This window comes from Melanerpes formicivorus, unplaced genomic scaffold, assembly GCF_026170545.1.
Source record: "Melanerpes formicivorus ecotype bairdi unplaced genomic scaffold, bMelFor1.0.p_v2 SCAF_7, whole genome shotgun sequence".
Lineage (NCBI taxonomy): Eukaryota > Metazoa > Chordata > Aves > Piciformes > Picidae > Melanerpes > Melanerpes formicivorus.
Window position 1 is genome coordinate 9,135,604 of NW_027142359.1, and position 24,020 is coordinate 9,159,623.

Here is a 24,020-nt window from a genome sequence, read left to right on the forward strand (position 1 = left end):
TGTGGTAGCTGCTAGTGATGGTTTGGATGGTTTCTGTCATTTGCTCTTCTATTTTAGCAGAGAAGTTACCTTGGGAGCCCATTACCTGGAAAGGAAAAGTCCTCTGAGCAAAATGAAGGGTAATATATGACCAAGTTTACTGTGCTTTTCTTCATCATCTAGCATAAACATAACACAAACATGTCATAAACTGTAAGGTATGATCTAGGTTGAACTGTATGCACAAAAGCAGGTTAAAGGGAATCCTTTCGTGTGCTCGTTAGCAGTAGGAATCATCCCTTGTGATGAAAGTTTCCCAGCTTGCTGTGGGATCAACACTGCACACATTGGGCACCTCCCTGGGCACTGCAACAGGTTGAGTACAAGGTAGGAACGTGAGTCACAGTAAGAGGAGAGGAAGGGCGTGTGTTATCAGAGCCCTTACAGACTGAACTCTTGTTTGGTTAAACCTTGACGACTTGTTTGGCTTAAGGGTGACCTAACCAGTCATCCATGGCAGGTAACCAGTTTTGCTTCATTATACATTTGAGAGCATTTTGAAATTAAACCTCCTTGTTTCTATAGTATCTTTTTCTTCTGCATGGAATGATTATTTGCCATTGTTCTGATATGCAAATATCACATAAAACAGATTTTGTGCACTTGTAAATTCAGCAGGCATTTTCTTGGCACCCCCATATTCCATTGATGCAGCTGGTACTTCACACTTTTCATTAAAAAAAAAAAGCCAATAACTTGACAAATGAGATGAAATCTAAGTTGGCCTTCACCTCTGCCCAGCTGAAAGTGGTGACATAACCATCAATTCTTTGTCCAGAAATAGAAATGAATGTAGAAGAAAGCAGACACACAGAGTGCTTGAAGCACTCCCATTTATATCTCTCAAGATCAAAGAGCCAAGCATAATAAATTAATTCCTTTTTCATGAGCAATAGCTCATAATTCTGGCCACAGATAAAGAAAATAATCACATTCAGAAAGGTTGGGTACTTAAGACCCAATTTATGTATCAAGTATGCAGTGACAGCTAGGGCACAGGCAAGTCATTGCCATGATTGCAGTGCAGTGTCACTGCATGAGAGATGGCACAGCTGCTCTGTCCCTTCTAGACAGAGCTTATTCACACTGTCCTGTGCTGTTCCCCACCATGTGCTCAGGTTTCTCTCAAGGAGGGTGTTTTAGAGGGATAACATATTTTAAAGAAGCTTTAAATAAGAGATGTCCTTATGGCAGTTAGGAACAGAAGAGTAGAGAGTAGCTTTGAAAGGAGGACAGGCAGAGGTTGGTCTCTTCTCCCAGGCAGCCAGCACCAGAACAAGAGGGCACAGTCTCAGGCTGCACCAGGGGAGGTTCAGGCTGGAGGTCAGGAGGAAGTTTTACACAGAGAGAGTGATTGCCCATTGGAATGGGCCGCCTGGGGACGTGGTGGATTCACCATCACTGGAGGTGTTCAGGAGGAGACATGCTTGGTTGCATGGTTTAGTTGGTTGGGTGGTGTTGGATGATAGGTTGGACACCATGATCTTGAAGGTCTCTTCCAACCTGGTCTATTCTATTCTATTCTATTCTATTCTATTCTATTCTATTCTATTCTATTCTATTCTATTCTGTTCTGTTCTGTTCTGTTCTGTTCTGTTCTGTTCTGTTCTGTTCTGTTCTATTCTATTCTATTCTATCTTTGCAAGAGAAGCAGTTGGTGACAGAGAGCAGATTTGGTCAATGTGAGAAAGGGGGAAATACTATAAAAAGAAGCAGGGCAATGGAGGGAAGCAAAGCTTGGCTTGATGCAATTTGGGTCACTGGCCTCCTGAATTCTGCAGCTGAACCTGCAACTTTCACCTATGTTTAGAAGTGAAAACTGGTGGAAGGCATGCTGGGGTAGCCTGGTAGGGAAAGCAGAACAGTCCTGATCATTGCAGCGAGTCCTTGTGAAAGATAAGCAGGGACAGGCTTGGGACAGAGTGGCTGCAGAGCAGCCAGGCAGAAAGGGACCTGAAGGTACTGGTTGAGAGTAGGCTGAACATGAGCCAGCAGTGTGCCCAGGTGGCCAAGAAGGCCAATGGCATACTGGCCTGCATCAAGAATAGTGTGGTCAGCAGGAGCAGGGAAGTCATTGTGCCCGTGTACTCAGCACTGGTTAGGCCACACCTTGAGTTCTGGGCTCCTCAGTTTAAGAATGATTTTGAGTTGCTTGAATGGGTCCAGAGAAGGGCAACAAAGCTGGCGAGGGGTCTGGAGCACAAGTCCTGTGAGGAGAGGCTGAGGGAGCTGAGGCTACTTAGCTTGGAGAAGAGGAGGCTCAGGGGAGACCCTATTGCTGTCTACAACTCCCGGAAGGGAGGTTGTAGCCAGGTGGGGGTTGGTCTTTTCTCCCTGACAACCAGCAATAGAACAAGAAGACACAGTCTCAAGCTTTACAGGGAGAAGTTTAGCTTGATCTTAGAAAGAAGTTCTTCCCAGAAAGAGAGATTTGCCATTGGAATGGGCTTCCCAGGGAGGTGGTGGGGTCAGTGTCCCTGGAGGTGTTTAAGAAGAGACTGGATGAGGCACTTAGTGCCATGGTCTCGTTGATTAGATAAGGTGGGGTGATAGGTTGGACTTGATGATCTTGGAGGTCTCTCCCAACCTGTTTGATTCTGTGATTCTGTGATCTTGGTGACTGCTTTAAGTTCACAGAGAATATGTGCTTCACAGTTGAGCACTGTGCTGGGACTGCAGCTGTGACCCAAACCAGAGGCATGTGTGACCATGAGGAAAAGTGCCCTGTGCTGTGCAGCAAGGTGCCTGCTTTGGCTCCTGTGCAGAGAGGGACTGGAGTTCTTTCATCCCCACATTAAAACAAAGCTTATTGCAGCCTGATTCCAAGTGCTCCTAAATAAATGGGCCTTTCAGCTGATGTCTGTAGGATTTCTAGTCTCTTCCCCATTCCTCAGCATCCTTCTGTCCCCAGAGTATAACTAAATACAAGGGACTGTTTGCAGCCTGTGCTTAGAGATTATGTAGCATCCAGGCACAGCCTTGAGGAGCCATGTTTGCTGACATTAAGTTGACTACAGCTTTATGGTCATTTTACACATGACAGCATGTCAGCTGTGTAAACCTTGCTGGAACAGGAGATTGTCTATGACTAACTGCTGTGAAATTGAAATGATTTGTCTGTGTCTACCTGAACTGAAAAGCATTGCTATTATTTGCTAGTCACTGCAATTTCTCAAGCTTCGTTTCTAATTCAGTGTAATTTTGTAGTGGTGACAAGGCATTGAATGAGGTTCATCATACAGGTATGTGCCAGACCCCCTATTTCACAGTCACAGTATCACAGTATCACTTAGGTTGGAAAGGACCTCGAGGATCATCGAGTCCAACCTGACACCGCAGACCCCATGACTAGACCATGGCACCAAGTGCCACGTCCAATCTCCCCTTGAACGCCTCCAGGGTCGATGACTCAACCACCTCCCTGGGCAACCCATTCCAATGCCGAATGACTCGCTCGGTGAAGAACTTCCTCCTCACCTCGAGTCTGAACCTCCCCTGGCGCAGCTTGAGACTGTGTCCCCTTGTTCTGGTGCTGGTTGCCTGGGAGAAGAGGCCAACTCCCTCCTGGCTACAACCACCCTTCAGGTAGTTGTAGAGGGCAATAAGGTCACCCCTGAGCCTCCTCTTCTTCAGGCTAAACAATCCCAGCTCCCTCAGCCTCTCCTCATAGGGCTTGTGTTCAAGGCCTCTCACCAGCCTTGTTGCCCTTCTCTGGACACGCTCAAGTGTCTCAATGTCCTTCTTAAACTGAGGAGCCCAGAACTGGACACAGTACTCAAGGTGCGGCCTAACCAGAGCAGAGTACAGGGGCACTATGACCTCCCTGCTCCTGCTGGCCACACTATTCCTAATGCAGGCCAGAATGCTATTGGCCCTCCTGGCCACCTGAGCACACTGCTGGCTCATATTCAGGTGGCTGTCGATCAGCACACCCAGGTCCCTCTCTGTCTGGGAGCTCTCCAGCCACTCCGACCCCAGCCTATACCTCTGCATGGGATTGCCATAGCCAAAGTGCAGCACTCGGCACTTGGACTTGTTGAAAGCCATCCCATTGGACTCTGCCCATCTTTCCAGTCGGTCGAGGTCCCTCTGCAGAGCCTTTCTACCCTCTAATTGACTAACATCTATTTGTCAGTGCCTTCCGTCAGATTTAATGGACTTCACCTTGAAAGCACCAGACTATATTGTATTTTCCTAACTTACTAGAATCTATTCCAAGGGAAATCTGTGCCACTGCAGAGGGTACTATTACCCAAGGTCACCTAGGGCAGCAGAACTGAGCTCTAAGTGACATGATTTCCATGATCAATCTGTGGAATAAGGTAACACTTAGTATGACTGGTGTAGAGGTTGAGCCAGTGGATTCCTATGGTTTTGACCTAACTCTATAGGTAATGACGGATGTGCTACTCTGCACCTTGAACCAGGCCAATTTTGTATGTAATGATTGTTCCTGTTCTCATTTTTCAGACTTAAATCTGTATAAAATTTGTGGTGTAGTTAAGCAACAGGACAATACTTGGAGAATGGAATTTGAACACAACTGTGTACAAGGAAGCTATATTTTGCTTTAAATGGTCACACAAAACATGAAAGTCTTTTGACCTATTAGTTTTGGATAAAAACTAGAGTTCCCATGTGTTCTATAACCTGAACACAGTGTGCATCAGGGAATGGAAATACTTTAAGTTTTTGTGATGTTCTCTTTCATGTGACCTGAAGCACAATAACAAATTGGGATAAACAAACTTTATACAAGGTTGTATCCTGGGACAGAACACTTTATAAGAGAAAAGGAATAAAGACTCACACTGAAAAGCTGCTGATGTCAATAATCATTTATTCTGCTGTTGCTGACTTGCTCCCATCTAAATGACAGGGGCTTAGCTACCAACAGCACTCCAGCAAATCTTGTGAAACCCTGTAAAATTCTTGTCACATCAAAAGCCTGTGTGGAGCCGTGTGCTTTTGGCTTTAGTGTTGTGGGTTTTGGTGTTTTGTTTTTTTTTGGTCACATGTACACACGAAATAAATGAGGAAATACTTATACAATTAAGAAGGAAGGCTGTTTTTTTTTTTTTTTTTACTAACACCCTTTCCCAGCATATCAGTGGATCTTAAATTGCATGCCTGAAGTTTGGGTGTACTTCAGGGTTGATGTCACATATCATGCTCAAAAGCTTTTTCATCACACTCTCCATGTTCTTATGGTAGCTGCTAGTGATGGTTTGGATGGTTTCTGTCGTTTGGTCTTCTATTTTAGCAGAGAAGTTACCTTGGGAGCCCATTACCTGGAAAGGAAAAGTCCTCTGAGCAAAATGAAGGGTAATATATGACCAAGTTTACTGTGCTTTTCTTCATCATCTAGCATAAACATAACACAAACATGTCATAAACTGTAAGGTATGATCTAGGTTGAACTGTATGCACAAAAGCAGGTTAAAGGGAATCTTTTCATATGCTCGTTAGCAGTGGGAATCATCCCTTGTGATGAAAGTTTCCCAGCTTGCTGTGGGAGCAACACTGCACACATTTTATCTTTTTTAGCTCTCATTTTATTTTGTTTTTCTATTTTTAATGACTAGTCAACTAAGTTCCGTCACCAGTGGGCTCACTAAGAGTGAATGTGCATGGGGGTAAGGACCAAAATGTGGGAAAGCCTTCCTGACAATGCATAATTACAGTTTCAGAATACTTGAAATGTCTTCAACAGTTAGTGATGTATAACCTTCAACAGGCCTCAGACAAGGTCTTTTAATGTTGCATTTTCTTATCTGGCGACATACCAGACAGCTTCTGGCACAGTTAATATCAGGACATTCGCTTAGAATTTAATTGACTCTAGACTTACTTGAACATTTTAGCAAGGTTATGTTATAAACAGATGCACACGTTCCAAATCTATGACTTTGTTCTCTCCTCCCCCACTGCCCCAACATCCCTCAAATTCTTCCCTTATGGAAAAGTCTTTCAGATATCAGCAGAGAAACTGGCTTCCAGCTGAAGAATTCCACAGGGAAGAAGAGAAGACGTGCTGACAGAATAAGAAAGGAATAAGTAATGTATTCTCCTTGTTCCTTCCATGGTTCTCTGGGGTGGAATGGCAACTGAAGGTAACCTGTGATGTTACTGAGATACTTAGAGGATGACCACAAAAAGGCAGGAGTCATTAGCTTTATTCTTCTTGTAATTTCAGCCCAAATTTGCCTTTAAGGAAGGAGAAGAAACTGAATTTTGGACTTTTGCACAAATTACCTTTGCAATTCTACTTATTGGTACCTGGCAATGCAGTAAGAATGTTGTCTACAGTCCAGATGTAAAACACTTTCCGATTTGGAAGAAATACAAGACATAGACATAACTGTAAATATCAGGAAAAGGTTATAGCTTTTTTTACAGTAACTATTTTTAGCTGGCATTGTATTTCAGCTTTTAGACAAGTTGTAAGGGTCCCATGTGGAAAAGATTGTATAGCTTAGACCAGATTCATGAAGCTGGTTTTGGTTGTTGTTTCCCCCCCGCCCCCCCCAACTGGGGAAAATTACTTTCCAGAGATCCCAGATGCTTGCATGTTATCCAGCTACTAAATAAATTTTTAAAGCCTCAAGAAAAGTATTACAGTTTTAAAAAGAGCCTCTGTAGACTGGGAACCTGCTTTCTCAGTTTGTACTAATACTGTAAATTGAGATAGCTCATTCTCACTCTTTTAATTTCCTCCCTCTCCCACCCCTTTCTTTAGCTGAATTAAAAGACCTTCTCCTTGTCAGCATGCAGATGATGCTCTGCTTAGTCTATGATTTCCTCTGACCTTGAAGGTCTGTCACTTATCTTGGCCGTACCAGTTTTATGTCATTCTAAATTTGCTAAGACATTACATGCCTTGGAATCCACAAAATTCAGAACTAGGACACCTCTGGCATTTGGTGGTCTCAGACCTGAGTGCAAACACCACTGATGCTAAGAAAATTGATTGGAAATCTGGCCTTAAACTTTTCTTCTGTAAAGAGAGCTGTTTCTGTTGCTGCTCTAGTTCATTATGGACTGATATAGAATGTCTCCTAGTATGAGAAAATTTACACCCACCAGTTTGGATATAGCACCATAAAGTAAGAGGAAGAATAGATAAATAAGACCGTGACAAAGAATTAGAAAGAATTGTGTCTGACTACCTGAGCCAGTAAACTGAATTTGGCATCAGGCTTCCCTCTGCAGTAGCTTAGCAGGAATCTTTGACTGCCTTCCAGGAACAGGTTAATAATAATGATATTTAGGAAGAAGTTCTTCACCATGAGGATGGTGAGACACTGGAACAGGTTGCCCAGGGAGGTGGTAGAAGCCCCATCCCTGGAGGTTTTTAAAGCCAAGCTGGATGTGGCTCTGAGCAACCTGATCTAATATGAGGTGTCTCTGCCCATGGTAGGGGGGTTGGAACTAGATGATCCTTGAGGTCCCTTCCAGCCCTGACAATTCTATGGTTCTATGATTCTACAGAAATATACACCTTGCTGAAACCTCTGGTTTCAAGATGGGAATGAGGTCTTGTGAGAGACTAAAAGTTGGCTCTCCTGGTGTGACTCAACAAAGATAAAATCACTTGCTGCTTCCCTGAGAGAATAGCTGATATGTGTTGGGCAGAGCCACTGGAAGGAAGGTACAAAGAATCCTGTCTACCAATCCTGGATGCAAATCAGCTTGTGATTACATCATGATAACACTGGACTACAACAATGGACCCAAGGACTCAGCCATCACGCCTTCAGGGCAAGATAATCTCCACCCATCAAGTACCCTGGGAAGGGTGACACAATGGTTTTTACCACCTGTTTCCTGATGTGTAAGGAGTGTGGGGGCTTGTCTGGATGGAGACGGAGGAGGCAGAGGCCCCCCACCTCCATCCAGAACCTTGCCCAAACACACAGAAATACATAGAAAGATTTCCGGGGGAACGATACCTGGATATTTACCTAAGGATTATTTCCTTGCCCCTGGAATTCCTGAGGGACAATACTTGGATACAGACCTAAGGACTAAAAACTGTATTAAAAGACCTGAGTGACACTGTCAAAGCAGAAGAAAGAAGATGGCACCACACGCTGGAACATCACGGGGCAACACAACACACCTTGGACTCTCTCCACCCCTGACTGTTGGTAATATAATCTCTTTCTGACTTTCTCCTTTTATCTCTCTCTCTCTCTCACTCTAATTCCTTCCCTCTTCTCCCTCTCTCTCTCCCTTTCCATTTTCTCCCTCTCCCCTTCTTATTTCCACTTTGTTTATGTAATAAATAGTCTAGCTGTTGATATTTTGGCCTCGTTTGTGCCTCTAATTTCACAACACGGGAATATTTAAAAGAACTGTGTCTCCAGACCGAGACAGGTCTGAAGATCCAAAGAGGATCCAGAGATATTTTTTCCTTAAATAAGATGTTTCTTCAAGCATGAATCAGATATACAATCTGAATTTGAGTGGTGAAAGTTTACAATTCCTTCTATAAATGCTTACAAATCCTGGGAAAAAAAGTCAGGATGAAGCCTATACATATTATAGGTGATATCCCTGTGTTTAATCAGTATGACCATGTTGGTTTATAGAAGAATCCATGTAAAACTGTTAGAATCAAATGGTTTTCCCATTGAGCAGCTTGATGCAACTAAAGAACACATGCAGGTTTCTTACTTACATTTGTTTGCTTGCTTCTAAATTCCTTCTCCCTCTGCAAGCGGTAGTGGTCTATCTCAGCTGTGGCTTCTTCTTTGGCTTGCTTTAGCCTTTTTCCCTTTCCTAATGGTTGGAAGAAACAGTGACATCACACTTGTCATAGAATCCCAAAAGATGAATCTCTCTAAAACAGAGATAAAATCATAGGATGGTCTGAGCCGGAAAGGACATCCAAAGGTCACACAGTCCAACCTCCCTGCAGTCAGCAGGGTCATCCTCAACTAGATCAGGTTGCCCAGGGCCTCGTTGAGCCTCACTTTGAATATCTGCAAGCAAGGGGCCTCAACCACCTCCCTGGGCAACCTGTTCCAGTGTTCCGCCACACTCACAGTTAAGAACTTCTTCTTGATATCCAGTCTAAATCTGCCCTTCTCTAGTTTGAAGCTCTTGCCCCTTCTCCTGTCACCACAGGCCCTTGTAAACAGTCTCCACATCCTTCCTGTAGGCCCCCTTCAGGTACTGGAAGGCTGCTATTAGGTCTTCCCGGAGCTTCCTCTTCTCCAGGTTGAACACCCCCAATTCCCTCAGCCTGTCCTCATAGCAGAGGTGCTCTAACCCCCTGATCATCTTTGTGGCCCTCCTCTGGACCTGCTCCATCAGGTCCATGTCTTTCCTATATTGAGGGCTCCAGACCTGCACACAGTACTCCAGGTGAGGTCTTACCAGAGCATAATAAAGTGGCAGAATCACCTCTCTGGATTTGCTGGCAAAGCATCTTTTGATGCAACCCAGGATGCCATTGGCCTTCTGGGCTTCAGGCTCACACTGCCTGCTCATGACCAGCTTCTCATTCATCATCACCTCCAAATCCTTTTCCACAGGAAAAAGGGACAGAATATTTTATGTAGCATACTAAAAAAAGGCAAAGCTTTGAGCAAAGTCATCAGCAGCTTTATTTCTACAAAACTGGTCAGAGGCATCAAAGTGATCTAGGCAGGGTACTTTTTGATTGAAAGCCAGTCATGCCAGTACCCATCTTCAGAGACCAGCTCCCTGCGTGAAAGCACGCATCAAATGAAAATCTTCTTGGTGTGTTAACAGCAGAAGTCTTTTTTGCAAGTACACATTTTCTCATAACACAAATGCAGGATTGTTTTTTTTGGGGTGTGGTGTGTGTGTGGTGTTTTGTTGTTGGTTTTTTGTGTGTGTTTTTTTTTTTTTTAAACCACAGTGTGATGTTTAAATACATCTCTCTCTCTCCTTCATCAGCACTAGTAGCAGCTAGAAAACAGATTTTAGTTGTCACTGATGGGGAAAAGACGTTATTCTGTAAGATTTGCTGTATTGATTGGTTGCCAGCATACCTTAATCCCACACCAACTGGATTCTGCTTAGAGCTGGCAGACTTCCAAAGTGTGCAAGATATATCTTCACTACTATCAAACCAAGTTGCAACCTTCAGGCTTTGTCCTCTTCTTTCCCACCCTATTGCCCTAAGAATTATTAAATTCAGAAGCAAGTGATTCAGAGCAAAAAGGAGGTAAATGGTATTCTCTGCTAATGCATGAAAATATGAAAGTGATTTAAAAGTCTTTCCCCCCCCTTTCTTCTTAAATACGATGGTGATCTGTAAGGTGGGTTGTTTACATACTTAATGTTGTTCACTGTGAAGTGAACTTTGTAGTAAGTAAAGTCCTAAGGTTTTGTCAAATCAAGCCTATGTTAAGTCATTGAAGCATGGAGCATAAGGTAGTTCCTAGGTCTAGCAGGGATGTTATGTAAAGGATAAGGGTAAAAGGAGAGACAAGCATTAGTATTTCTGATTTGTTTTCTCCAGGCTCATACATCACTGTGGTTACAGCTCTGCTGGCCTTCTGAAACCTTATCAGATGTGGCACACTTCCACTGAGCACGGTGCAATGAGGAAGCTAAATCTTGGGAGGAAGACTGTTGGTTTTGATACATCTGGGTAGAAAGCCTCATCCAGTGGTAAACTATTTGGCCAGTTGATGACTCCTTCTGAAGTCATTATCTGCAAATGGGTGAGTAGAAAAAGAGAGATTCCTGAAATGTGACTTTCCTTTTAAAAATCTTGATTCCTGGACTGATTTTGTGGTTCTGCTTATTATGGGACCTGGGTGTGTGTGTATCAAGTGAGGAACTAGATAGCTTTACTGACTCTTGATTCATCAGTGCAGTATTTTCTTGTGTAGGGAATTATTTTTCAGAGTCTTTCTGCTGTGGAGGCACTGTGATTATTTTTAAAGGGGCAGAGAGGCAGTTTAAAACCATGAATGTACTTTCTTAGATTTTTTTAATTTGTTTCATTAGGACCTATTCCCTCAGCTTCTGCCACTCAGTATATGAAGTCTTGGGATGAGTAGGTGTGAACTGATGGATTGTGTAAGAGCCTGACATTGGTCTGGACAGCAAAACTTGAAAGCAGGTTTAGCTCTGTATTTTGAACTTTCCCTTATTTTCCTCTCCAAATTTGGAGCTGATCAGCTTTTTATAGAATTTTCCTCAGGAGCTAAGCCGGGGGCTGATTCTCTGGAGCTGGAAGTTGCGAGGAGGAGTGACTACAGTGAAGCTCTGCCAATTTTGCCAGCTGAGGAACTGGATCTCTACAGCAAATTAAATTATTTCAAAATCAGTGGGATTTTAATTTCAAATTCCATCTGGGGGGCCATCTGTAGTAAATATGTTGAATATTTGGCCACCAGATAGATAAATACATCCATTCCAATACAGAGAATGGAAAGAGATTAACTGGAAAACAACAGTTAATTTGCCTCTGACAGCACAGCTAGTGCACCAAAAAGTATGTGTATATATACATGTCAGATCTTGAGAGTGCACTGGAGGAAGCACAATCTATAGGGTTTCACTGTAGGGTGGCAGCTATTTCATTTTTCCCTGCTGCCTTTAGGATTGGCACAGCAGGAACGTGCTGCTTCCTATTTAATTAAGTGGAAAAAGCTGTGAGTAAATTACTGCTAGTTCAACAATGTTGTGGGCAGAATAGGCAACTGCCAACATATGTGCTGGTGCATATGCTCCACCTGATCAAGTTAAGCAGAAACTAGAGCTTAACCTGCTGTCTCACTAGAGATAAACCAAAATTAATTAATCAGTCTGTTATTAACCACTTGTTTGCAATACAGGATTGCCTTTTCAAAGTCTTTACTGATCTTGAAGGGATTCTTTCTAGAGCACAGCTGAGTCAAAAATCCAACCTTGCACACTTGGGTGGCGAAGATTTGAAATTCAGCCAAGATCATACAAAACCAGCAAGAATTACAGGAGGATAGGCAAGCCAACCTGTCACTAATTACCTGGGAGAAGAGACCAGCACCAGCCTCTCTACAATGTCCTTTCAGGTAGTTGTAGACAACAATGAGGTCTCCCCTCAGCTTCTTTTTCAAACTAAACAGCCTGAGCTCCTTCAGTCACTCTTTGTAAGATTTGTTCTCTAGGTCCTCCAGCAGCTTCCTTGCCCTCCTCTGCTCCTTCAGTCACTCTTTTGATTTGCCCAAAATGATTTTCAGGAATTGGTGTCTTGGCTCTGACAACTCTTGGTTATTTCCAGGGTCCAAATTATGCTTAAAGTAAAACTGACAGTGCCTTGCATGAAAGGCCAAAGGACTGCAGACTGACTCTTTTTTATATTGAATCAATTAAAGTAAATTAAATTAAAGTTTCAGCCTTTTCTGTGTGCATTTACCAGCAAGCCTTGAATAATTTGTCAGATATGAATAACATTGGCCAACATTATAGCAAAGATATTACAAGCCAGGATAAAGGTTAATGAGCAAGAAGTCTGGAAAAAAAAGCCATACACAGAGGAGCCCTAACACTGTATTTTCACTTACTTTCATGTCTATAATTTTGTTTGCGAATTTGCAGTTGTCCAAGGGGGATTTTGCATCATGACCAACTGCACACATCGGCAAAACCTAGGCCCATTATCTGTTTATATATAATCTGGTGTGTGTTCACACTACAGTTTGATCTGGTCGTGTGAGTATCAACTGTAAACACCAAAGGGTTTGCATAAGGGGAGTTTTGCCAACCACATTTTCTTGCGCATGACTTTTCCTGGTTGTGCCTGTGAACAATCTGCTATTCATTCTTCTCAAGTGACAGTGTAAAGAGAATAGTCAGACTCATTCCTCTCATTCCTCTGGTGGTGTTGTGCAGTGACTTTGAGATGGCAAAGGAGGTCATAGGTACACTTTAGCAGGCATGGGTCTGCATTAGCGCTTACTGGATTGGTTCATTGCTTTCACTTGCAGCCCTGATCTGCAGAGTGCCAGGCTTGGAGCAGAAGCTGCTGATCTTAACCAGTAACAGGTGGATCTGGGCTCGCATTTGCCGGGTTGAAGCAGTATGTTCTTGCCTTGTTTCACCAAACTGTGTGTAGAGGTTAACCAGTTGAAATGTTTATATTGGCTGCATTTTGTGTGTTTCCTTTTATCTGAGTTTTTTTACTCAGAGACAAAGTGTACAATCCTTTATGCTGATCTAACTGCAGATTCATTTTGGAGAAGAGACTTATGAAATAATTCTGACTTGGCATAAATAGGCTTTTCTCCTTGTCATAGAATCATAGAATTATTAGGGTTGGAAGGGACCTCAAGGATCATGTAGTTGCAAACCCCCTGCCATGGGCAGGGACACTTTCCACTAGATCACATTGCCCAGAGCCACATCCAGCCTGGCTTAAAAAACCTCCAGGGATGAGGCTTCTCCCACCTCCCTGGGCAACCTGTTCCAGTGTCTCACCACCCTCTCGCTGAAGAACTTCTTCCTAACATCTAACCTAAATCTGCCCTCCTCTATCTTGGATCCACTCCCCCCCAGTCCTATGACTACGTGACACCCTGAAAAGTTCCTCATGAGCCTTCTTGTAGGCCCCTTTCAGATACTGGAAGGCCACAATAAGGTCTCCTCAGAGCCTTTTCTTTTTCAGACTGAACAGTCCCAACTCCCTCATTCTGTCCTCCCAGGGAACTGTTTAAATTATTCTGGCATAGTTAAATGTCCAAGCTGGCATAGTGACATTACTATTAGAAAATAGTGAAATACTGAATATTGAAACATTCAAGGATGTCATGGAAACTTTTTATTTTGCCTTTTTTTCCCCCCCTTTATGTGTGTGTGCATTTTCTTTTTTGATTGTTTATTTTTTAAACAAGTTTTTACATTTGTAGCCTTGCTCCACACATTATCTTCATACATTTCAGTTGAGTCCAGCAGGACAATGTTGTTTCCTGCTGCTAGCTTCTAAATCAAGATAACTCCATGGAACAGTATTAATGCTTCAGTGCTAATGCAGGTCAGTGACTCATGTGGTTGGTACCTACATTCTGGAGAATAAGGTCATCATAGTTTGCATGAAATCACTGGGAGGTGAATGCAGAAAACGAAGGAAATAGGTAATGGAAAGACTCTGCCAAGAGAATTATTTCTTTGATTTAAATAATCCTAGCAGACACCATAATTGTTCATATTTATTAACTTTTTGCTTATATATGACTGGAATAAATATATTTGAATTTATTAGTATTGGAGAACTTTGCATGCTTTGCCATGAGCACTTAGACATTTGGTGAACAAGGTGTTTATTTTAAATTGAACATTTAATCACTTACTGGCTACTTGTGGCATGTAATAAGACTTATATTAACGACCTATTACAGCACTGACAGTGCTTGTGGTTTCAAGACTTTAATTACTCTCATTGTTCTGAATTCTCCCTTTGTTTTCATATACATATTTTTTGAAGCTCAGCTGAGATTAGAAGGCAAGTTACTAGATATTGTAAGAAAAGAGGAACACTGGAAAATTTATGCAAGACCTATGAAGAGAAATAGAAAATTTAGAATCTCATCCTCTAGAGCTGGCAGCCAGGGGCACATAGGCTCCTGGTTTAAATATCTGAGGAAGGCGATAATGACACTATTGGCATTGAGATAAACAAGAATTAATCTAGTTGTCAGGATGAGTATAACAAAGAAAACCTTATTCAATGTAATTAGGTATGTGTGTGCACAATTTTAAGCCAAGTCTGAATATTCAGGTCTGGTTAAATGCCTGGCTGCAGTCAAGGCACAGCACTAGTGGAAGAGAGAAGGAAAAGCAGGAGCAGCACTGCTGTGACACACAGATGAAATAATGTCTTGTCTGAGCACTTTGATTCTGAGCAGCTTACAGTTAAAAACTGCAGTAAAAGCAGGCCAGTTACTTACTTTTTTTTGCTTCCTCCAGTTTGTCCTTGGCACGTTTTTCTGCCTGCAGCAGCTGCTGGATTCCCTGGGACTGGCTGGTCATGCTGATTGCTGAGGCTGTTGAACTTCTGCAGGGATTGGAGCTAAAGGGAGTTTTATACATCTGCCATGCTCTTGGTTTTTTTTTTTTTAATTGTTTTTATTTTGTTTTGGTTTTGTTTTACTGTCTGTTATTACAACAGCCTTCCAGATCATACCAAACCAGCCAGCAATGCCTGGATTGCTGCTAGGTGCTACTGCAATCAGGTAAACACAGCAGCAAGGTTGAAAGGAAGGTTCTCCTCTTCTCAGGGTCACAGAAAAGCTGTTGCCTGATTAATGCATTGGGAAAAGAAAAGAAAGTCACTCCAAATGGCTCGTAGCTTAATGGGGATTTGTTGATTCAGTTGTTCTTGTTTGTTGGTGTTTTTTTTTTTGTTTGTGTGTGTGTTTTGTTTTATTTGATTTTTGATTGTGAAACAGAATATAGGTAATCTTGTCAGAGAAACTGAGGAAATAAAACCCATTATTTCTTGGAATGTCCTCTTAATAAAACTTCCCAGGATTGTGAAGAATTGGACTCAGTCAACAAGTACTTTTAGTTGAACACAATGAACCAGTTGTAGGTTTCTCTTTGGTGTTCTTGGCATAATTTCTTAGAGTTTTATTCACTTAAAAAAAAAAAAAAAGCAAAAGCACAACAATCTTTATTGGAAATTAGTCCACTGGGGACTATGGGTTAAAAGAACATGTGGTGGCTGAGGTGTAATCTTCCATGAGGAAGATGTGTGCTGTGGTGGGATGCTATGGGATTAGCTCTAAGATCCAGACTCTTGAAAGATTTGACTGATGGTGTGGCCTTCTAGTATCTGAAAGGGGCCTTCAAGAAGGCTCATGAGGGACTTTTCAGGGTGTCAGGTAGTGATAGGACTGGAGAGAGTGGATCCAAGATAGAGGAGGGCAGATTTAGATTAGACGTTAGGAAGAAGTTCTTCAGCGTGAGGGTGGTGAGACACTGGAACAGGTTGCCCAGGAAGGTGGTAGAAGCCTCATCCCTGGAGGTTTTTAAGGCCAGGCTGGATGTGGCTCTGGGCAACGTGATCTAGTGGAAAGTGTCCCTGCCCATGGCAGGGGGTTTGCAACTACATGATCCTAGAGGTCCCTTCCAACCCTGACAATTTTGGGATGATTCTGTGTTCTTGGTCTTCCTAAGCCATACAACAGTCAAATAAATACATAACCATGGCTGTGGATGCATATCTTGTTCCCTGCATTAGGAAAGAATACCTGTGAGCCTCTGCATCAATAAGCAGCATGTTTGTATTTGGAATCCCTCTTTTAAAAAAGCCCAACCAAACAAGAAATCCTCTTGTCACAGGTACTTTGGACATTGCCCAGAAGGGCTATGTGTCCAGATACAGTATTAAAATAGATCGTTATTTTATTTTTTTTTTAATACTGCATAGTATGAGTAGGAGAGATCACCTTCTCGTGGAAATGGGTTTTTCTGGCTGCAATTATATATATGTTTATCTATACATAAAAATATCAAATGTGTACTTATACAGATTATTAGGTTCTCTCTTTTAATGGTCCTTTCTTTTCTGGGCCTTCCTAGGGCAGCTGTGTCATGGTACTCTCTTGCTGCAAGGCTGTTACCTGGTCCTTAGGAGTGACTTTGTACTGTTATGAAGTTGGAGGCTTTTTCTCCTACAGTAGCTACAGGCTTCAGGCAAAAAGGAGGGAGAAATATCTTGACCTATTACTATTTTCATCTGTGTTCTGAATCACAGCAGCCCTAAAACTTTGAAAAGGAAATAGTTTTGTTTTCTGATTCGTGATGTTGCGTAGTCAAATTCTACTCAGGCTTCCTCTTGGGAAAATGTCTGTTTCTTACAGCATATTAGTCATCAGGTTTCTTCCTTCATCCAAAACCTGAGAGAGATACCTCCTCATCTTCAGCACTGAAATCAGAGGTCTGCTGTAGCTGACACAGCACTATTTTTAGAAGAACTTAATGCACAGCCTTGAAGTTTATTTTATTCATACATAAAAGAAGCAGTGGTTATCAGTCATAGAGAAAATATGGAAACTGTAGAGCTAGGAAGGCTGTTGTGTCACTGGGGCTCAGCTCCAAATGTTCTGACTGTCAAAGAAATGCAGAAGTGGAAAATGAAAGTAAAAAAATGAAGAGATTTGGTTTACTTGGGGCAGGAAACTTGGTCTCAGAACTTCAAAGCGTAAAAATTAAATAGGAAGTGGAAATGTCAGGCTTGTCTCAGACATCAAAAGTGCATTGCAGGCAAGGGGTCTTGTCAAGCAAGTCTCATTGCTATGAGAAATGTTACAAAATTCTAGCAAACAAAACTGTTTCAGAATCTCTGGACTTGGCTGAAAGCATCAGAGGTCAGAGCATTTGATTTTTCAGAGCAGTTGTCAATACTGTAATTATGTTATGTGGGCCTCAGTAGTGATCTGAATATTTATATTTACAGGCTATTGATTTTAATTAATATTTCACAGAAAATAGTTCTATAAGGTGAATTTTTATGGAAAAAAGAATGAACCCCTGGACACATTACAAAGCTTTTCCATTATTAAAGAAGCCACATATTTCTTAAGCAGATCAGCTGAACTGCAGGTATTACAGGTCACAAATTCCAATATTTTTCTGAATTTAAAAAAAAATAAAATCTCAGTTTATAATTTTCTGTGTAGTTAGTTCATGTGCAATGTGGTGACATGCCATGCTGACTCTCCTCATGGCATCAGGCAGGTACTAGAATGCCTCTTGTGGTGGGTTGAAATTAACCCCCAAAATAAAATTTGTCAGACCAGCTCTGTTGAAAGCAACTGAAGCTCTATTCAGAAGCACAATTACCATCTAGAAATATGAAATGCAATGAATATGTACAAAATATACTATATTTACAATTATAAACAATACAAGAACCACCCTGGACGAAACCAGCGACTACCTAATAGCTTCCCCATCGCCCCCCAGGACAAGAAGAAAGAGGAGAAAAGGAGAGAGTAGCTTGTTAGTACTTAGCCACAACAAAGAAACACAGCCAAGGTCAGCAAGCCAGCAGAAGCACCAGCTACTATCTGCTAGAGTGAAGAGCTGAGAAAGAGAGCAAGTTAGTTTATACAACTAACTTTATGTGAGTTATCAGACCAATGGGATTATTTAGACTTTATCATTACTTTTCTTTTGCATCCAATGGTAATTTTATTTGCATTCTACCACTTTCTACTATGGAAAATTTCCTAGGCATCAGTGTGAAACTGCCCCACCTCTGCAGGGGAGATGATTTTTTATTTTGGCTGGAGCTTGTACCTATTTTGTTGGACTGCACACAAAGTACTGCTACTTAGAACTGATTTCAAAGCTTGTCATCATGATGATGGTGATGATCTCAGACTATGTTGACATGGTACTTCTGTGTCTCCCACTTCATGGATAGTTCATTAAAATGAAGTAGGTTAAGCCACCAACTGACCAAAGAGATTCCTACTTCATCACACAAGCTAATAAACTTCTCTGTGTAGTAGTTGCTGGCTTTCTTTCCAAGTCAGCTCCAGACTTGTTTAATTAGAGAAGAGAAGCTGATGTGGTGACTGGTGATGGGGGGAGGAGAGTTGCTACCAGAGGGAGAGAGGGCAGAGACAAGTTTTTGTCTGTTTTTTGGGTTTTGTTTCTTATGTATTTAAAGACTTGTCTCTTTTCTTCTCAGCATTTCATCCAGATATCTTGATCCTCAGAATTTGCTTGAACCTTTTCTGGTTATCCCCACCAACAGAAAAGGAAATATGGGCTCAGTTCTGGCATTCTCCTTCCACCAAAGCAAAGCCTTAGAACAAGGCAATGAAGACTTTTACAAGGGGTGAGAGAGCCTGATGAGCTTCCCCTGCTCATCCACAGCTTAATCAGCAGAAGCACTCTAAATCAGGCATTTCGAGTTTAGATGGAGGCTGTGCAGCTCCTGTCTCCCCTCTGCAACAGCAAAGTCAGGGCCAGCAGGCAAGTTGCCTCCAGGTAGTTCAGATTATTTTATTTAGAGAAAGAAAAACTGCTTGCTGTTTCTCAGATCGAGCCTTACCGATCATGAATATAGCTTCTCAGTCTATTTGCTGCTGAGCAGTAAAGGTAGTGCTGTGACATCCTTTTTATTGTGGTTTAAGCATGAACTGGTTCTCCTGTATGTAGGAGGGGAGCAGGCAGAGTTTTTGTTGAAATGGGTTTAAATTGAAGGTCTCCCATGCATTGCCTCTGTGACTCTGTGCTTCCCAAAGCATAAACATTTTTTTTTTTTTTGTATAAAAATATAACACTCTTTCCAAATGAGATGCTATGACTACTAAGTAGAAGCTTTGTTCAGGCCACAGCTTCAAAGCAACAACACTGATTTGATGATAATGTGTTAAATAGGGCAGCTGGCACAGGTGCTTTTGTGTGTCGGTGTGTGCCTTTTGTTCTGTTGCTCTAGAAAGGTCTAAGTAAGGAAAGCAGGATGCACACCTGTGTAGCTTTGTACATCATGATGGGGCCTGCTTTTCTGATGAAAATGGAGCATCTTTAAATGGTGTAAGATCTGCCATCTTGAGAAAGGGTAGAGGGCTTCTGTCAGCATTATGGTCAAAAGGTCTTGGTGCATAAATTAATGTGTGTGGGGTGAAAGCCATCACACATTTCTCAATATCATGGCTTCTCCTCTCTGAATTAAATAATCATGTTTGCTTATGTTAAATAATAACATCAACAAGAATAAATAAAAATAGTTGTGAAATTTGTACTGAGGTTGTACTTATGTCTGTGAGGTAGGATTCTCACCACAGCATTTTCTGACAGTGATGGTCTTGCTTTGTTGGCATCAGTGCAGTTGATCTCAGCAGGCTGAATTTCACTCAGAGGCCTGAAAAACAGAGGAACAAATAGGTAAGCAAGAGTGAATAAATATTAAAATATTGCCAAAGGAAGGTTGATGCCATACTGTCTGGGTGAGCTTATTGACTGCTGGCCAAGTCTGCCAACACAGCCCCAGCTTCATCTGGCATAGCGTCTGTTTACCCTATATTGAACACATACCTGTAAAGCCAGCTCATAGTTTTTCCTAAATTTGGTCTGTGTCTGGATATGAGTAATTATGCTTGAAACTATAGCAGGTATAACTTTCACAGAAAATCACTATGAATTGTGTATTTAATTATTTTTTTGTAAGTCTCTTCAACTCTCAGGAGAAAAATAATTTTAAAAAAGTTGGGTTCTCCCCCTCCCCACCCCCAACCCATGTGATAATTCAGGTAATGTAAATACTGTTAAAAAAAAAAAAGGTTAAAAACCCTACACAGTCCCTAAAACGGCCATGTTAATTTTTAACTTGACCTTTAGTATAGTTGTGATTATTTCCTATTCTCAGTGTATGGTATGGTCACCCCAGCCAGCAAGCAAGCCTCCCTCTGTCCAGCAGATTGCTCATTCCCCCACAGTGGCATGGGGAGAGAATCAAAAGAACAGAAGAGAGAAAACTTGTTGGTCAAGATAAAAACACTTAAATAAAAATGCAGGGAAAGGGCTGGGGAAAGGCCAAGTGATGCAACGGCCACGCACACCATCACCTCCCACGTGCAGATCAACACTCAGTCAGCCTCCAAGTAGTGGCTACTGTGGAAAAACTGAATCCCGAGTCTTACTGCTGAGTGTGGAGTTGCGTGTCATGCAATACCCCTTTGGTCAGCCCAGATTGTTGTCCTGGCTCCCAGCCTCTTGCCTACCCCATCCTGCTCTTGGGGGGAGAGCAGAATGAGGAACAGAGAAAGTTTTGACACCCTGCAACACCTAAAGTATCGGTGTGCTATCAACACAATTTTAGTCACAAATCCACAACCTCCATCCCAGCCAGACCCAGTGACATGGCAGACTGGTCACAGACTCTAATGTGATAATTGAAGACATTTATTTAGAGCATCTGAGGGCCTTATATACCTGCCTGAAGATTGGTGATGTAATGCATAAAAGTTACAAAGACCAGAACTGTGTCAATTAGCTTATTCTAACATTGACATAATACTTCGGTAAAGATAACACTCTTGCTGCTACACTAGAATAACAAACATGCATTCCTTTCACTAGTCTAAATTCTTTCTACTTTCTTATCTGCAAAGTTAGGACTGTCTTGGATAGTAAGTTGTCTTTATACCGCATTTCAAGGGTTTGAGCTTACTTGCGCAGTCTCCTTTGTTTGTTTCATCTGCCATTTCTGTTCCAATCCCCACAACCCAGCATGCAATGTTTCATTTCAGTTAATGTTTTCTCTTTTTACATTTTTTTTCTCAGTGCAACTATTTACTGCTTCTTTCTCATCCTTCTGCAGAAAGAATATGCCTCTTCTCTTACTACATCCTCCCAATGACTTTTTAGAATTGCTGCCTTCCTGAAAGAAGCTTTCAGCTTCACCAGTGTGTGTTTGTGCAGGCAGGCGTGGAGGGGAAGTGGGGAGTCATGTAGGTGTATTTTGAACTATGTAGGCTAACCAACAACTTGCAACTGTGTCACAGCTCAGCATGCACTTGAAGAAAACCAAGTGTAGTGTATCAGAAAGTTTCAGTGCTGCCTTAAGTTAGATTTACCAAGATAAACAAAGATGCTGCAAAGAAAGCAGTTCAACTTTGCAGCCTAGAGGAGTTGAACCTGAAGTCCTCTGTACTGCGCTTCTGTGCTGCTGCTTTGTATATATATCAAGGTCATTTGGCTTATTTCTGACCTTTGACAAAATCTTAGTTTTCTACTCAGTCATTTCATTGTATTTCATTCCAGTGCTGAGCAACACCAGCTTAAACTGAAAGTGAATAAAAGGAATAACAAGAATTCTTTCCTCGTAGTGAAAATACTAATTCTACAATAGGAAGAAGGAAAACTTGCTGCCTTTCGCCACCCCCACCCCCACCCCCCCTTTTTTTTTTTTCCTTCATGAATCAGGTGATTGTTTGGAAAGTTAAGACACAAAAACTGGATGCAAAAATGATAAATCCTGGCAATATGTCTTTAAGGCCAGAGTAGGTTTGCCTTAGCTAAGCTAGTCTGTAAAATTTCCTGATATTGTTCTTCATATAATTATGAAGCTGATGAGGTTGTTTTTCTCCTTATTTTGTAAGACCTGCTTTTAAATTGGTATTTTTAAACCAAGAAACATACATATGTGCTTATGCTATTGCAAGCATACATACACAAGGATGTGTTTGTGCACTGAGATATGAAATCTCTTAGTGTCTTCTAGGATTTTTGGTTTAATAAAAACCAACCAACCAAACAAACCCACCCCCCCAACAACAGAAAACATAACCTCCCTTTATAAAAGAAATTGGAACATTAGCTAATTTTAGCCTATTCACCACTCCACATCATGTCTCTGGTATTTCTGTTCTCTGTTTCTCTCACTCCTCACATGGCTATAAGAGTAGCAAATCTTGCCTGTCAGGCAGTTCCTCATCTTAGAGGAGAAAGAACTTTTCTTGTCAGGCTTCATGCAGTAATCACATTTTTTCTTTTTTTTGGGAAGCCAGAGTGTGGGTAACTCATAAGAGTTTGAGTTTTGCATTGCAGAAAATAATTCTGTTGATGAGGATCATGTTAAAGCACTTGACCCTCTTAGGAGCTTGGAAAAAAAAGGTGATCAACCATTAGTTTTGGTTTTCTGTCAAACACTTCACTTGCAACTAATTTCAGAGCTTAGCTAAACTAAGAACAGTTATAGCATGTTAGATGTGTCTTGATTTCTAGTATCAGACTACTTTAAAAGCCAATTGATTTACGCTGCTCTGTGGAGAGTTTAAAAAATGCCAGCATGTCTGTGCACAGCACCTTTCACATTTTCCCACTGTGAGGAGTTTTGCTGCTTTGTCCAGCAAAGAGATGTATCTAAGACTTTATATTTCCAGGGCTGCCACTGAGAAAAAATTGCATCAGATAATTTTCTCTGAGCCAGCTCTGGTGAATATTTTGGGCAATGTCATAATGTGTCATCCACTGATCAGTATTTACTATCGCTTTGAAATCATTGCTTTATGTACATAGCACTCTTTAAGATGGAAATGTTATGGGAGAACTTGTGGAGGAAAACATGGAACCAGAATTAGCAAGTGATCAGCATGAGCAATGCAGACAAATTATCATCAGTTTGGTAGTTCTGAGCTTCTGTGTAATTTGTCTCTGAAATAACTGCCTGAAAGATTTCTTTTTCTAGAGAAACAATTGGAATTAGCGCAAAAATATTCTCTGTATTTTGTCCTAAGGATATTGTAGATATTTGCACTGTTCCTTTTTGAAACTAAAGGTGACAGCAGAAGCAGCATGGATTAAACCTTCTATCCCAGAGCATGGCACAAGCTGTAACAGAAGTGTCTCAAAAGAAAAAATCATTGCTTTGAAAAATTTCAAAAGATACCTTAAAAAAGAAAAGAATGTTCATGCTTGTGGCAAAGCATCCCTTGATAAAAGACTACACAATATTGGCTCTCAAAGCCCTCTTGAAATTAAATTAAATCCCTTGAAATCCTTTAGTAAAGGCCTAGCAAGTAATAGCTTTTATTCTGTCAGTGTGACCTCTTGGATCTTTCCCTTCCAGGCCATCTGAGATCCTCCTCTTAATAGCAGAGGTGTTGATAGATGTGTGCCCTAAAATTCAGAATATTACAGCAGTTCAGCTGCCCATTTTACTTCTCTCCCTTTTCTAGAAGGAGTGAATACCTTATTCCAAAGTACTCAGAATCTCAGAAATTATTCTTTTACAGACTCTTTCTGGCCACTCAACTCCTCCTTGCCTTCAGATCAAAGATGACTTTGGCTTTGTACAATAGCCTGTGATAGTATGGAGAGCCACACCTGCACTTTGTAGGTGACAGCAGCTTTCTCTGTGCTGGCTGTCCAGAGCCTTATGTTCAGTACAACCTTCAGGCAGGCTACTGCACTCATCTGTATGCACAGCACTGCCATTTCTCTTACTTGCTCCTTTAGCCAGACTTTTATAGTCCTACCTAGGAAGAAGGATGGAA

General features: G+C 41.6%; 1 protein-coding gene and 1 long non-coding RNA gene across 3 annotated transcripts in view; one reads left to right on the forward strand and one right to left on the reverse strand.

The window, feature by feature from the left end:
* ATP6V1G3 (ATPase H+ transporting V1 subunit G3) lies at positions 1-15,174 on the reverse strand. Of its 2 annotated transcripts, XM_068140906.1 has the most exons (4): positions 14,952-15,174; positions 8,723-8,823; positions 5,170-5,330; positions 1-85 (listed from the first exon to the last, which is right to left on the reverse strand). In XM_068140906.1, exons 1-4 carry the CDS (start codon positions 15,091-15,093, stop codon positions 82-84), a joined length of 408 nt encoding a protein of 135 aa, XP_067997007.1. In that variant the 5' UTR covers positions 15,094-15,174; the 3' UTR covers positions 1-81. The 2 variants fall into 2 exon arrangements, with proteins under 2 accessions (XP_067997007.1, XP_067997006.1); XM_068140905.1 differs by lacking the exon at positions 1-85 and having other exon boundaries at positions 4,854-5,330; positions 14,952-15,172.
* The window catches only part of LOC137442331 (uncharacterized), a 21,302-nt gene continuing 7,864 nt past the window's right edge, over positions 10,583-24,020 (forward strand). Inside the window, exon 1 of the long non-coding RNA XR_010987634.1 lies at positions 10,583-10,742. This is a non-coding gene — a long non-coding RNA (uncharacterized lncRNA). The remainder of the gene's footprint in view (positions 10,743-24,020) is intronic.

Excerpts from the sequence above, each read along its gene's own strand:
- ATP6V1G3 (XM_068140905.1), bottom strand. The coding sequence starts at position 15,093 with ATGTATAAAACTCCCTTTAGCTCCAATCCCTGCAGAAGTTCAACAGCC. Across the intron at positions 8,824-14,951 it reads ACTGGAGGAAGCAAAAAAAA|GAAAGGGAAAAAGGCTAAAG; the intron begins GTAAGTAACTGG and ends TCCAACCATTAG. Across the intron at positions 5,331-8,722 it reads TTAGAAGCAAGCAAACAAAT|GTAATGGGCTCCCAAGGTAA; the intron begins GTAAGTAAGAAA and ends TTTCCTTTCCAG.